This window comes from Aptenodytes forsteri, unplaced genomic scaffold, assembly GCF_000699145.1.
Source record: "Aptenodytes forsteri isolate BGI_AS27 unplaced genomic scaffold, ASM69914v1 Scaffold142, whole genome shotgun sequence".
In the NCBI taxonomy this organism is placed as follows: Eukaryota; Metazoa; Chordata; class Aves; order Sphenisciformes; family Spheniscidae; genus Aptenodytes; species Aptenodytes forsteri.
This window is the reverse complement of record NW_008794598.1, coordinates 404,924-417,698: the sequence shown is the minus strand read 5'-3', so window position 1 is coordinate 417,698 and position 12,775 is coordinate 404,924. Positions and strand designations below refer to the sequence as shown.

Here is a 12,775-nt window from a genome sequence, read left to right as displayed (position 1 = left end):
AAAAAAAAAAAAAAAAAAAAAAAAAAAAAAAAAAAAAAAAAAAAAAAAAAAAAAAATTTTGGAGGCAAAGAATCATGAATAACTGACAAGCAAAAGACTTCTGCATGCCTGCTACATACAGGAGAAGCCTCCACCTTATCAGGTTCTGGACAGCCAAAACACAACTACGAAATACCATGCAACCTTAACAAGAGCTCAGCAAAATCTCTGCTAAGCAGCAATACCAAATACGAGTGACAGAGGGATAGCCACAGGAATTGCTGAACTGTCTTGGTAAGATATACTCAGTTCATTGTTCATTTAGACTGTGGCAACCACAATGTCAAGCAAGTTGAAACATTCTTAAGTAGTCCACAATCAGCTGCAGTTCAGAGCACATTAACAGGCAGAACAGTCTGCCTCGGGCGCACTGAACTCACAGGGTGCAGGGCTGTGACCGTCCCCGCTGAAAGGGCTGCACTACCTTCCCCTTAGGGACTTTTGCTTACTGACCATCGCAAGTCAGACACTCCTATGCCTCCATCCTTTTCCTGGTTTATGTATTAAAGGAGACAGGCAAAAAAAAAAAGTTCTTCCCTATCCACAGGACTTTGGATCCAGGGCCATCTTCTACAGAGAAAAGGAAATCACACTTTCGAGCTTAGAAAAAGACAGCCTGTTCCTTTCCCTTAGTCACCGTCCTTCAGATCTAAGGTGATGGGTAGCTCAGTGAAAGCCCACATAAGCCAAACATCTTTAAAAACCCAGATCAGATCATGTCTGAAATGGATTAGAAACAGAAAAGGAATCTCAAATCTGTCTGGGTGGGAAGATCCAGCCAAAACATATTAAAACATCAAGGTCAGTACCGGAGACAGGGTTAACATGCCACCTATCACCTTCACTGTGGGGCTTTTAGAAAAGCGACAGGCACAGCAGTCACACTTGCTGTGCAGCGCAAGTCATGGTAACATCTGGAACAACTCTTTGCAAAAGGGTCTTGGCACAGCTGGTGGAGCCCTGCTGCCTCCTCTTTATGTCCCCCTGCGTGAGAAGGAAGCCAAGCCTGACGTGGCTGCAGAGGACGCCCAGGGACAAACGTCTGTGGCAGAGGAGGTGTCTGACTCCACAGCCGGTCCCCAGGGCTGGGGCGCTGCTGCAGCTCTCTCCTCGCTGGTAGCACCCGCTCCCCAGCCAGATGTGGCATGCTGCTGGGGACACCATGCAGAAGCACTCAGTGACCCCGAGCAAGAGTCGTTCATATTGCAGAGCCGACATGGCAGCAGAACTCATGCCAGGCAGAGCCGAGCAGGTGGCCGGAGCAGCAGCAGGCGACCATGAGTGCACGGACATCCTCAGCAGTGCTGTCCCAGCCTCCCACTTGGAAGTCAGCTCTACCAATGGACAGTCCCTAACCTGTCCTCGGCCTGGGCTCCCCAGCCGGGACCTGGAGACGAAACTCCCTTCTTCCACCATCGCCTTGCCCACTAGTGACTACGGGCTTCGTACACAATGCTGAGAGGCCCATATCAATACCCAGATAAAATAACTAATACACATGGGCGTGCTCCAACAGAACAGCTGGACCGGAGGAGACTGATCAAAGGCTTCTGAAGACCAAATATGTTGGTATTCAGTGGTTATTGACCCACCTGCCGATTCAGACTTTCCCTCCAGGCTGCATCAAAGGCACATTTGTTACTCAAACTTTTGCTGGCATGTGCAACCAGAAGGGGAACTTTGAGCTGTCAGCAATGCAGCATTTCTGTTATCAAAAGTGACAAAAAAATAAAAAAATATTGTTGCAAACCAAAGGAAACATTCCCCAGTGATTTAGGTCGCTTTGTGTCTTAATCAGCTGTACTCTAGAGTATTACAAATGAGATAGTAAGAGTTGTCATTGCTTTATGCCTAACTGATGACAATCTAATGAACTATTATAAGCCACACTGCATATAATTATAGTACATAGCTGTGTGCTAATCCCATGACATTTTATCACAATATGCTGTAGGAACATCTGTAAACGACTCAGCAGCGCTGAACACACACAGTGTCCCTGGGCTGAGGTTAAATAACTGACACTAAGCATCATCTTCCTCCCATGTTGTGACCCCGTACATACAGGACCTGAGCTGAGTACTGAAGATGTGCCAGGGAAGCCTTACTGAGGCTGTTCAACACTGGGGGAAGTCTCTGTCCAGACCTGCTGAAGCTGAGCAGAGCCAGGCAGAGAGCAAAACACCATAATATGGACACTTCTGGGATGTAGAAATACAATTGCATTTCAAGATGCAATGCAAACAAAACAAGCAAAAGCTTTTCACTGTCGCTCTGTCTCCCTTAAATGACCGAAGACCCTGGACCTTAAAATTTCCCTTCAAAAACTTGGTCAAAGCCATGACTGTTGTGAGACATCAGAGAGGCCAGGGTCAGCAGCGCTTCAGTGTCCAGGCTAGCCGCACCAGAGTGGCTGTCTCTCTGCCCTTCACTTTCTATAGTGAGATTCAGTTCTGAGGAAATGCTTCCCTGTGGCTCTTTCTTTGACTCCATATTGGTTCAAAAAAAACCCCTAAAATCAGGCTGCCCTGAAAAGATCTTAGGATAAAGCTTGACTGGGAGCAGAAGCAAGGTCTCCTCCCATCCCAGCCTGAAGCCCTGGAGGGTGAAACCTGCCGCGAGCACTGATCTGCAGCCCAGCATGGGTGCCAGCCAGCCTCCAACCCTGCGATCTGGGGTCGCACGAGAGGACACGGCCTGAGAACCCGAAAAAGCAGAGTTCAGCCAAGGGAGGGCAGAAGGCCCCAAGCATGGGACAAGGCAGCCCAGAAAGCTTTCCAGAGGCTTTCCTTCAGCTGAGTGCCCCCCCCTGCCCCAGGGACACAGGGCCCCTCCAGCACAAGGGGGTTCCTTGACTACATGAAAGCATGCTGGAAGACCTTTATTGCCTGGACCTGCCCCATAGCAAACCCAAAACAAGAGATGCAGGATTCATCCAGAATTCCCCTGGCTCCAGATGCTGGAAAGGCTGGGTGATATACAGATCCGTGTCCTCAGGAGATCAGGTTGCCAATTAAAGCCATCTAGAGCCAGTATGACCACGTAAGCCCATGTCATGCCCTCTTTCTCTCTCTCTCAACTTGTCAAGCTGATAATACCTGGCACACAAAAGACAGTCTGGTCTGCACGGCAAAACAACACTGGCTTGTTTGAAGGAGGCTCTGTGCAGGATGCAGAGCAGCTGGGAAGGATCCCCCAGCCACCTACCTGCATACCTGCATGGGACCGGCTGCTTGGTACAGAAACCCTGGGCTGCCCGCCCGGGAATGCAGCAGTTATGAAAAGAGCATTTCTTTGTTCAAGCTCCACTGAATGATCAGGGAACTTCCTCCCTGAATGGCTCTGCTCCTGTCATTAGCTGCTGCTGCTGCTTCCATTAGCTTGTAACAAAGACAGAGATCTTTAACCCCTAAAATGTAACACAGCAGTCACGCGTGCAGGCTGGACTGCCTGATCCTACAGATTTATTAAATGGATTCTGAGATTCCTTTTTCCCTTTTCCAACAACTCGTATCACTCTGTGCCCTGCAGCTCAGAATCCTTTTAGCATGAACATTTTGACCAGAGAACAGATTCAGAACTGGTCATATCAACTCAAATAACTCTGAGCAAACACTCTCAGACGTCCAAGAGGTGAAGTACTGCATATGGAAAGAATGCATTGAAGAAGGTGCTTGCTGTACTCACCTAACACTGTACTGTTACAAGAGCACATGCAATTCTTTGCAGCAGTTACAAACATGCATAGAAAAATCAGAGTAATACTTACATTACCAGAGGCACTGGTGTGCTAGAATTTCTGAGCAATTATTCTTCCATGGAACCAAATACTCTAGGACTGTATGTCTTAATGATGGTTTTGAAAGGGCTTGTATGAACTGAGCTTCTGCTATCCTGCCTTTAGTCTTCGCTGCACAGTTTCCTGTGATGTTGTCAAACACTAACCTGCTACAACATAACAAACTGAACTAAATATAAAGGCGGCCTTAATTAGCATCTGCAGTTTCACTATGTACAAGGCACCCTGCAGGATAACTTTCTTTTTTCCATAGACATGGAAATGTACAGTTAATGTACAGTCACTCAAAACACCCCTTCTCTGTCCCTCTAGGATGCCATTTTGGCAATGTACAAGTATAATTAAAGACAATGCATGGCAGAGAGACAAATCACATCTCTCCCAAACAACTGCCAGCTTAAGTGACTGTTATGTTAGTGAGTCCACTGGATTGAAACAATAAGGGCTGTTACAGACAAGCTTCCTGATTTTACAATATACAGATAGGAAGGAAAAATATACATTATCATCTTTGAAAAAGAAATAACAAATATTAAAGCTAGAAAAAGCTGCCTAACCAACATGAGATGGAAACCTAGGGTCCTAAGGAAGAATATGCAATTGTACCTAGAAACGTGAACAGTAAGAAGAAGAAACAGGTAAGAAAAACAAGGATAGTTGAAACTATAGTTAAATGAAAAATTGTATCAGACATGAGATCCAGTTATGGTTCTGTTTTTATCTGTGAACAATGAACGCACACATGTGAGACTGTATGACTGTTAGTGAATACATGGTATGTACAGCAGGCTGTGCACATTGCACTGGTATGACTTCAGCAAAGCAAAGATGTCAAGCAACAAACACCCGCAAACACAGAAATACCAGCTTCTCAGAGTCATCCCGCAAAACAATGGAGAAGATCAGAGTCAAGCTATGCCCTGATTTGAACTAGCTAAAAGCACATGCTTGGTTTCAGTGAAACGTATGGAGAATACTGAAAGCAGAAGAAAATGTTTCAACGGCAAAGACAGAAACTGCTGAAGCAAAATGTTTGTTAAGGAAAAGAGGCTCCATATTATGAAAAAAGGCAAAAAATTAACAAAGTAACTTCAGAAATGTGGACTTACCAAAGAGGTATCTGCTCCTTAGCTCAGTCCCTGGTCACTGTCCTCAGCCTGCTCACACACTCAATTAACACCAGCAGCAATCTGGCTGCCTGTTTCTATGGAGTTTTAGATGCTGATCCCTGACTATGCATGAGGCTACTGCAGCTGCACTGGAATAGGCTCCGAGGTCCGCAAAAAAACCTACAAACATGATCAGCCTCCCTGTACTGCTTCAGGAATGAATCAACCAACAGCAATTAGGCAGATGCAAACCTGCATCTATGCAGAGAGGTACTTACAAAGCTCCTAAACATACACACTCCACACAGCTCCATAGGTGCATTTTATTTACCGGGACCATCACAGCGCATAGCCAGAGGCAGCTGTAGAGTCATAGATCAACACACTTAATACATAAGCAGAGACACACGTTCATAACAGGCTATATAATCCATTTTTCCTAGATTTATGCTGCTGGTTTTAACCTTATTTTAATATAGTTTTGCAAACCTTCCTCTGATAGCGAGGTTTGAACCTGATACCTTCAGGATCAGAGCACAAACCTGTTTTACTTGAGCTAAAGAGCAAATTTGCTGCACATAGCTCTAGCTGGCTCTTTTCCTGCTGGTGGACCAGACACTCACAGAGGAAGGCAAGATCCATTTTGCAAGTGCATTACACCATGATAAGAAAGAGCTTTGCCCCACAGTGCTACTCCTCACATGCCTGGCCTCTGGAAACACAAGCTTCAGTGATAAATATTAGCTTTGCCTGGGTGGCTTTAAATGTTTACTGTTATATTTACTTAAAATACACTTGAACGGTGATTCAGAAAAGTGTGTTAGTACAGCTGGTAAGTAAATTCAAGACTTGCCCATATTTCATAGGTATTGGCTGTAGGTATCCCATATCAGTGAATGGGCATGTCATCAATTTTCCCATTAGCCAAACTATCCTATCAAGGGATAAATTTTTCCCAAGAAAAATACTCCAGAAGCAATTTCTCCATATAAAAGTGATCTTTCTGCATCAACATTCCTGCAATGAAAAAAACACCTGTTGCACAAAAATTCACGCCTTTTTCTGCCTGCAGCAAGAACACTTACGTACTTGCGGGTTTCACATTTTAATAGTATTTGCGAAGTGCCAGGAGGGTGTTCAGCGCTGTACAAGATGTACTGCCTGCATCATGAAGTTTAAAAAGAACAGTTCACACAAAGGGCAAAACACTAAATGTGCTCTGAATTATTGCGGGATTAGAGCACAGAAGGACAGCTGACAAAGTGTGCTAGGAAACAGAAATTATCGTAAAGCCTCTTCTGGTTTTGCATTTTTCCCCAGCTGTCCTTTTTCTTCCTCTCACTTCAGCATTCATATTCTGCACTAGGAAAGCACTAGAGCATTTTGCTGGGGTGAATCAGTGCATACAGAAGGGTTTGAGGAGGGTACACGCGCTGTGCTGAGATCAACAGGGACTGCTGTGCATGCAATCCTATAGTGACTTTCTGGGTAAAAACTGCAACACCTCTGCACATCATCCATTGTGTCTGGTACTTATTCTACAGGGCAGTGAAGCTTTTTACAAATGGATACACATACACAAAGTTGCAACACAGTAGTGCTGGAGCTAGAAATCAAACCCAGGAGTTTGCTCTTGGATGTGCTCTGATCCTGGTGTAAATTCCCTCCCCTATCCATCCACCATCCTTTAAAGTCAGCAAGCATCACAAGCCGCAGGATCCAGTCACACTCCACCAGCTCTGCACATTCATTTCAGAATGATCATTTTGTTTTTAAATCTCCCTGTGGAGTCAAGCTCCCATCTTCTGTGCCATCCCCTGCTTGGCACGACCTCCCAGGACCGGCTGGCAGCCTCTGCCCGCAGCCAGACCCAGTACTGCGCACCCACGGGGAGCGGGACCTGGTTCAGGTGAACATTGGGAGTGAGTCGGTAATGCAATTCAGTCCAAATTGAGCAACAACCTGACCATGCAGACAAGCACACAGCACACTTCATGGTGGTGAGAGCTGTGCAGGGCATGACACAATGCCCGGTACCCAGGGATGCTGTCAGGCTGGAGCCGAGCTGCCCACAGGTAGGACCATGGGCTTCGTACCCCTGGGAGCAGCTCTGGGCAGGAGCAGTCAGAGGAGAGCTCACTCCACCGCAGGAGGTCATAGCGAGCCCTGGAGAGCAGGATTGGCACCTTGTTTCCCAAAGACCCTGGAGCCTGTTGCTCTCCAACAAGCAGCTCCACTCCCATGGGCAGAGGGACCAGGTGACATGGGGTGGCTCGCAGTGCCCAGTGCAGCGCTCCCATGGGAGTCTGGCAGCGTGGGCTCCCCTGCATCGTCAGCCAAGTACTTTGCACTTCAGTAGGGCTTGTCCACAAATTCTCTGAGAGCGCTATGTCCTAGAGCACTCACTGCACCTCCAGGACAGAGAAGTGATGTATCCATTTATTTAAGGCACATCACTGCAGTGGTAAATGTTGTCCCTATATCACAGGCATTTCCACTGTCTACAGCTTATGCCTGTGTACTAGTCACACTCACAGCATCACTGCACAACAGCTGAGGACTGGCAGGGAAGAGAGCTATCAGATGGAGGGAGCTACGGGGGAGGATTTTAGATAGGCACAACAAAAGGATGCTGCATCTTGCTCGATCTCAGGGCCCACAGCCAAGAGATCAGTTCTATTCCTGGCACCGCCACAGGCCAAACTGCAGGCAAACACTCGCCCTCATATATCCACTGACGCATCCATACCAAAACCTTCCTCATCCAAATACCTTATTTTTCTGACATACTTAGTGGCTGGATTACTAGCCAGCAGCAGCAGCCTGCAGTGCTCCTTTGTTGGGTGTACAGTAATGTATGGCATACTGGAGAAACACTGCAGCTATATTTCTCTTACTGACTTTGAGTAGGAGAATCAGCTATTACATAACCCGAAGTACAGAAAGTAGAGGAGCATCTACTTTATACACAGTAGCACTTTCCACATTCAGTCCAAAATGGTTGAGAAACACTGCAGCTATATTTCTCTTATTGACTTTGAGTAGGAGAATCAGCTATTACATAACCCGAAGTACAGAAAGTAGAGTACTTTATACTTTATACACAGTAGCACTTTCCACATTCAGTCCAAAAAAAAAAAAAATTACTGCATAAAACCATATTCTGACATGTTCTTACATAAACTACTCAGTAATATTTTTATATTCAGAGTTTTTTTCCACTGTCAGATGCAGTTCAAGAAGGCTAGTGATACCTGGATAATTTCTTTGCAACTCCACAGCATCCCCAGAAGATACTGCTCTCCATCAATACATGAAACATCAGAAAAAACCAAACCACCTCAGAGCCTAATGGCAAGCAGAGCTGTGCAGAAGCAGCTCCAGCTCCCAGCTTTGGCAGCATTAGAGTGCTTTCGTCTGCCTACTCACAAACAACGCGCACTTCATCGAGATACTTGACAAGCCAAGCTGATTTAGCTATTAGCTAATAGATTTCCAGGAGGTAAAAAATTGACAGAGAAGCCGTTGACTTCACATGATGATGACAAATAGGGCCAATTTTACTCCAGCAAGCTTTGCATCCAGGTTGTTGAGGCTGTGCTGTCCAGTACGGGTACACCAGCAGGACCAAGTACTCATGTTGCATGGCTTCTCTGACTCTCCTGTCGATACCGATATGGCACCCTGTCTCAAAGCCATATCACTGCTCATCTTTGCACAACTTCACTTTTTATTTGCATATCTTTATGAGGAAGGACTCGACAGATCTGAGCATAGGACTCCAGGTAGCCAATAGCAAATTTGCTTAACATAAGTCTTCAGTGTAAAATGGACAAAGCACAAATGCAGATAGATAAGCATCCAGACGCTAATAGGAAAGGTATCTTACCACCATAACTGTTACATTAGTTAACACTTAATGCAAACAGATTTGTTTCCCTTGCTGGAGCACTTTTACATCCAGGCATTTGAGAAATATTAGTACCCGTTGGGCCCAAACAGTGTCCTCAGTGCTGTCTAGACATAAAAATGGGCCCAGTCATGCAGAGCAGAGACAACACTAATAGCTGTTAATGCACCCGGTGCAGTCAGTCAGCCCAGCATGACTTGCCCAGGGCACTGGGATAGAGGCTGACACTTAAAACAGAGATCAGAGCAGACAAACATTTGAAATGTTAAAGGCATATGATGATGTGATCACAACCTGAAAATGAGGTCCTGAACAGGCTGCACAAACAAATGCCAGGCAACTATCTGTCATATCAGGGCGGACAGAACAAGAGCAGTACAGGTATTTCTGCTGCACAGAGTCAGGAAAACATTAATTTTGGTACCAAGGTAAAAAATTATGAAGCAATGCAGTAAATTATTTGCAATAGAGAAAACAGCTGCACTGGATGCAATGCATAAGGACAGTACCAGCAGTGGTAAGAGGCCTTCAGAACAAGCAGATATAAAGCAAAGGCATTTTAAGATGACAATTAAGTTACAGAGTGGGATATGAAATGAAGGTGTTAGGCTGGACATACTGGCAAAACAGTGGTGGAAGCACCACTGCAAGCAAATAGACAGCAGAAGCCCAGAGAAACCAGAGAACTGCCAGCGTCTCAGGTGCCAGCTGCATCCCAGCGCGAGATGCTGGCAGAGAGGGGCAGGAGGAACTGAAGCAAGATGACACAGAAAGCCTTGGCCAGGGATTGACGGGCTACTGTGCTGCACCTGGGCTCTGCACAGGTGTCCTCAGAAGGAGAGAAGAAAAGTTTCTGAAAACTTATGCTGTAAAATCAGGCGGTTGGTAGAACCTGGGCTCTGCACAGGTGTCCTCAGAAGGAGAGAAGAAAAGTTTCGGAAAACTTATGCTGTAAAATCAGGCTGGGTTGGTAGATCATTATCTACAGAATCCGTTAAAAAAAAAAAAAAAAGGGAAGCGCTCTACGCAAATGTTCTAATACACAAACAACTTAGAGCATGTTATCAATAATGCTAAAAAGCATGGGATTTTGATTTTGCTCCTCAGTGTGTGAGCCTGGGATGTAAGCTCCCCCGCCAATGTCTTCTGCAGTTACAGCAGAAGACAACCTCTCTGGAACAAGAAGCTGTGAGCAGAAGTGTACAGAAAATTAACCACTTTCCAATAAAGAAATGTCTCTTTGCTCTTAGAGCAGTATGCTTGCTCTTGATTCATCCCTGACACTCCAGTGTGTCTCCCTAGCTCTGCAAGCTAACAAGGAACAACTTCAGGCAGTTCTTAGGGAAAGTAAAATACATGAAAGTACATTAAGATCCCTTACTGGTGAACAAAAATCCACGCAACTCCTTCCTTTTCTCAAAGTGGGATAACAGCAATCGGTTCCTGTCATCTCAGTTACTTAAATAGGCTTTTTACTGCTTTTTTGCTTTATACAGGACAGGAGTCTATGTTTTTAAAAAAATAAGGAACTTTCACAGAAACTTTCTCTCATTAACCACCTCCTCACCAGCACGTCCCCGTAACACCCCATCTGTCCCCTCTGTGCAGCTATCCCCATCAGGCTACACCGTTTCGCATCAACAGGTGAGGTAGCACTTGCACCCAAAACTTCACAGTGGAACATGTGCAAAGGAAAATAACCACACAGAGATGTGTGCCGAGACCAATCCCCCCGAGTCTAACACGGGGCTTACAAACATTTTCCCTCCCCGTGCGAGAGTCCTCCTGCCTTCCTCTGGCTGTTGGCAGTCACAAGCACTACTCGAGCAGACAGGACCAGAGTACTGTACCTGGCTTGGAGATAATCAGGCTCTGGTCGGAAGGCAGCAGGAGGAATTCCCTGCAAGTGTTCAGGTCCAAGCTAGGCAGGCTTTTCTTCCGGCACAGCTCGGTGACAATGCGGACTGCCTTCTGACAGCGGCTGTCATCCTTGGTACCACTCATCTCCCACACTGCATCCTCTGCTATCCCCTTCTGCTGTCTAAGAAAGTCAAACTAGGAAAAGAGGGTTTGTTTATTTTTAATCACACAAACAGATTCACACCAGTTCCGCCCTCTGGCATGGCAGCACCCTAAGGGACACCCTGTGCCAGGCAATGCTCCAGCTCTACAAACCCTCCTCAGCATTCAGACCAGAGAGTCTCCAGTCAGCCTCCAGAAACCACAGCTTACTGCAGTCCTGCCAGTGCTCCTGATGCCTTACTGCCTCTGAGATCAGATATCTGTTTACTGCCAAGGCGTGTTCCAGACAAAGAACCTCCTACCAAATTCATTTTCGTGCCCTCCATACTACGTTGTTAAAGCTGCAGCCCAGATAATTCCTTTTAACCCTTTCATTGCTCCCCCTTCTCTGTTCTCCAGGTGGAGAGTTTCAAATCCCAGCCCCAGAGCAATTCTGGAAAAAAAGTGAATACTGAAATCTTCTGGCTGAGGATGGCACATCATCAGACCAGAGAAATAAGAGTGCTCCCATGAACACTGCACAAACTACTTACAACTGCCAAAGGCAACATAAGCAGCAGGTTTTATTGATTTGTTTGTACTGGTCCTAACACAACAGGCTGCAGATGTCAACAGAGATTGAGAATGCCATTGTATTTCATAATTAGATTTAAAAAAAAAAAATTCTGCAGTATTTTTTTATTCCTATTGTAATTTAGCAGACAGTTCATGCCACATGTCAGAGCTACAGTTTTGAACAGATAATATATTTGACAAGCATGGGAAAAGAAGCAATTGTGTAACAGGCAATTAAAATTATGTACAGCAGAATGATTTCTTGCAGCTTCTGGAGCAGAGAAGCTACTACAAATATAATGAGCATACTGGAGAGCCAGGGCTAAAGCTACACAGGTCCCTCAGCCCCACATCACAACAGAGTATGTTTAGATTCATGCCACTGTGTTTATTTTGTCTGTTAATTACTTGCTGAAGCACTTTGAGCTATCACACCACGAGTCCCAGGAGCTACACAAGCAGCCAATGCAGCACTAGGCTCCCCTGGAGCACAGGTCCTCTAACAAACCTCCAGCCCAGCCACGCAGGCTCCTAAAAGGCAGCAAACATCCCAGAAGCTCCGTATCTGAATTCCCAGGCTGGGAACTCCAGGATCTATCCCAGGTGCCTCTCGTGCTGCCTCCCCCTGCCTGGTCCCTGCCCACTTCTGCTGTTTTGTGACCAGCCTGGGCATGACAGGGGCCGGGCATCAGGGAACTGGTATTGCCCCAGCACTGCCCCACGCCTCTCCCACAGGTCAGCATGACTGAGGTGCCCTTCCACCTCACTGCAGCTCTGCTAGGGGCTGCCAGTCCCCACTCAGCAGGCAGCCCTGAGATCCAACTCCCTTGCTGGCTGGATAAAACGTACTGTAAATTCTCCAACTGTTGAGTTAGCGACCCGCTCGCAACACAAAGGGCCTGTGTAGCAGCTGAGGTGCATGTGCCAGCCACACAGTTAGAGGAATGGCTCCAACATCCCTGTGCAGCTGCAAACAGGACCCTCTTGGTCACACCAGTCCTTCTTGCCTCCTTGCCCAGACCAATGTGTTTTGGACACCTTACCATTGCTAGCTGAGCACAGGCTTCTGCCACAGTGCTTTATTCAGCATGGCAACCTCTGTCTGGGCAAGAGCAACTTACCTACTAAGCACTTCTCCTTCCAAAAACTTCTGTTGCCAAGACAACATGAGTGAAATCTTTTATTAAGACAGCAATATCCTACAATTGGTCACAAAGAGACACTTTTAATTAGACACTACCACCTCCCGGTCAGTGCTGTATAACCTTCTGCTGCAAACAGTTTGAGGCATACCTGCAGATTAGGAAGTATTTCTGAAAGTGTTTACCACATGCAAGCAAA

General features: G+C 46.1%; 1 protein-coding gene across 1 annotated transcript in view; it reads right to left on the bottom strand.

The window, feature by feature from the left end:
• The window catches only part of SYT6 (synaptotagmin 6), a 39,749-nt gene extending 28,888 nt beyond the window's left edge, over positions 1 to 10,861 (bottom strand). Inside the window, exon 1 of the mRNA XM_009272715.1 lies at positions 10,708 to 10,861. Within this exon, the coding sequence (XP_009270990.1) occupies positions 10,708 to 10,861 (154 nt within the window). The remainder of the gene's footprint in view (positions 1 to 10,707) is intronic.
• Between the last annotated feature and the right edge of the window lie 1,914 nt (positions 10,862 to 12,775).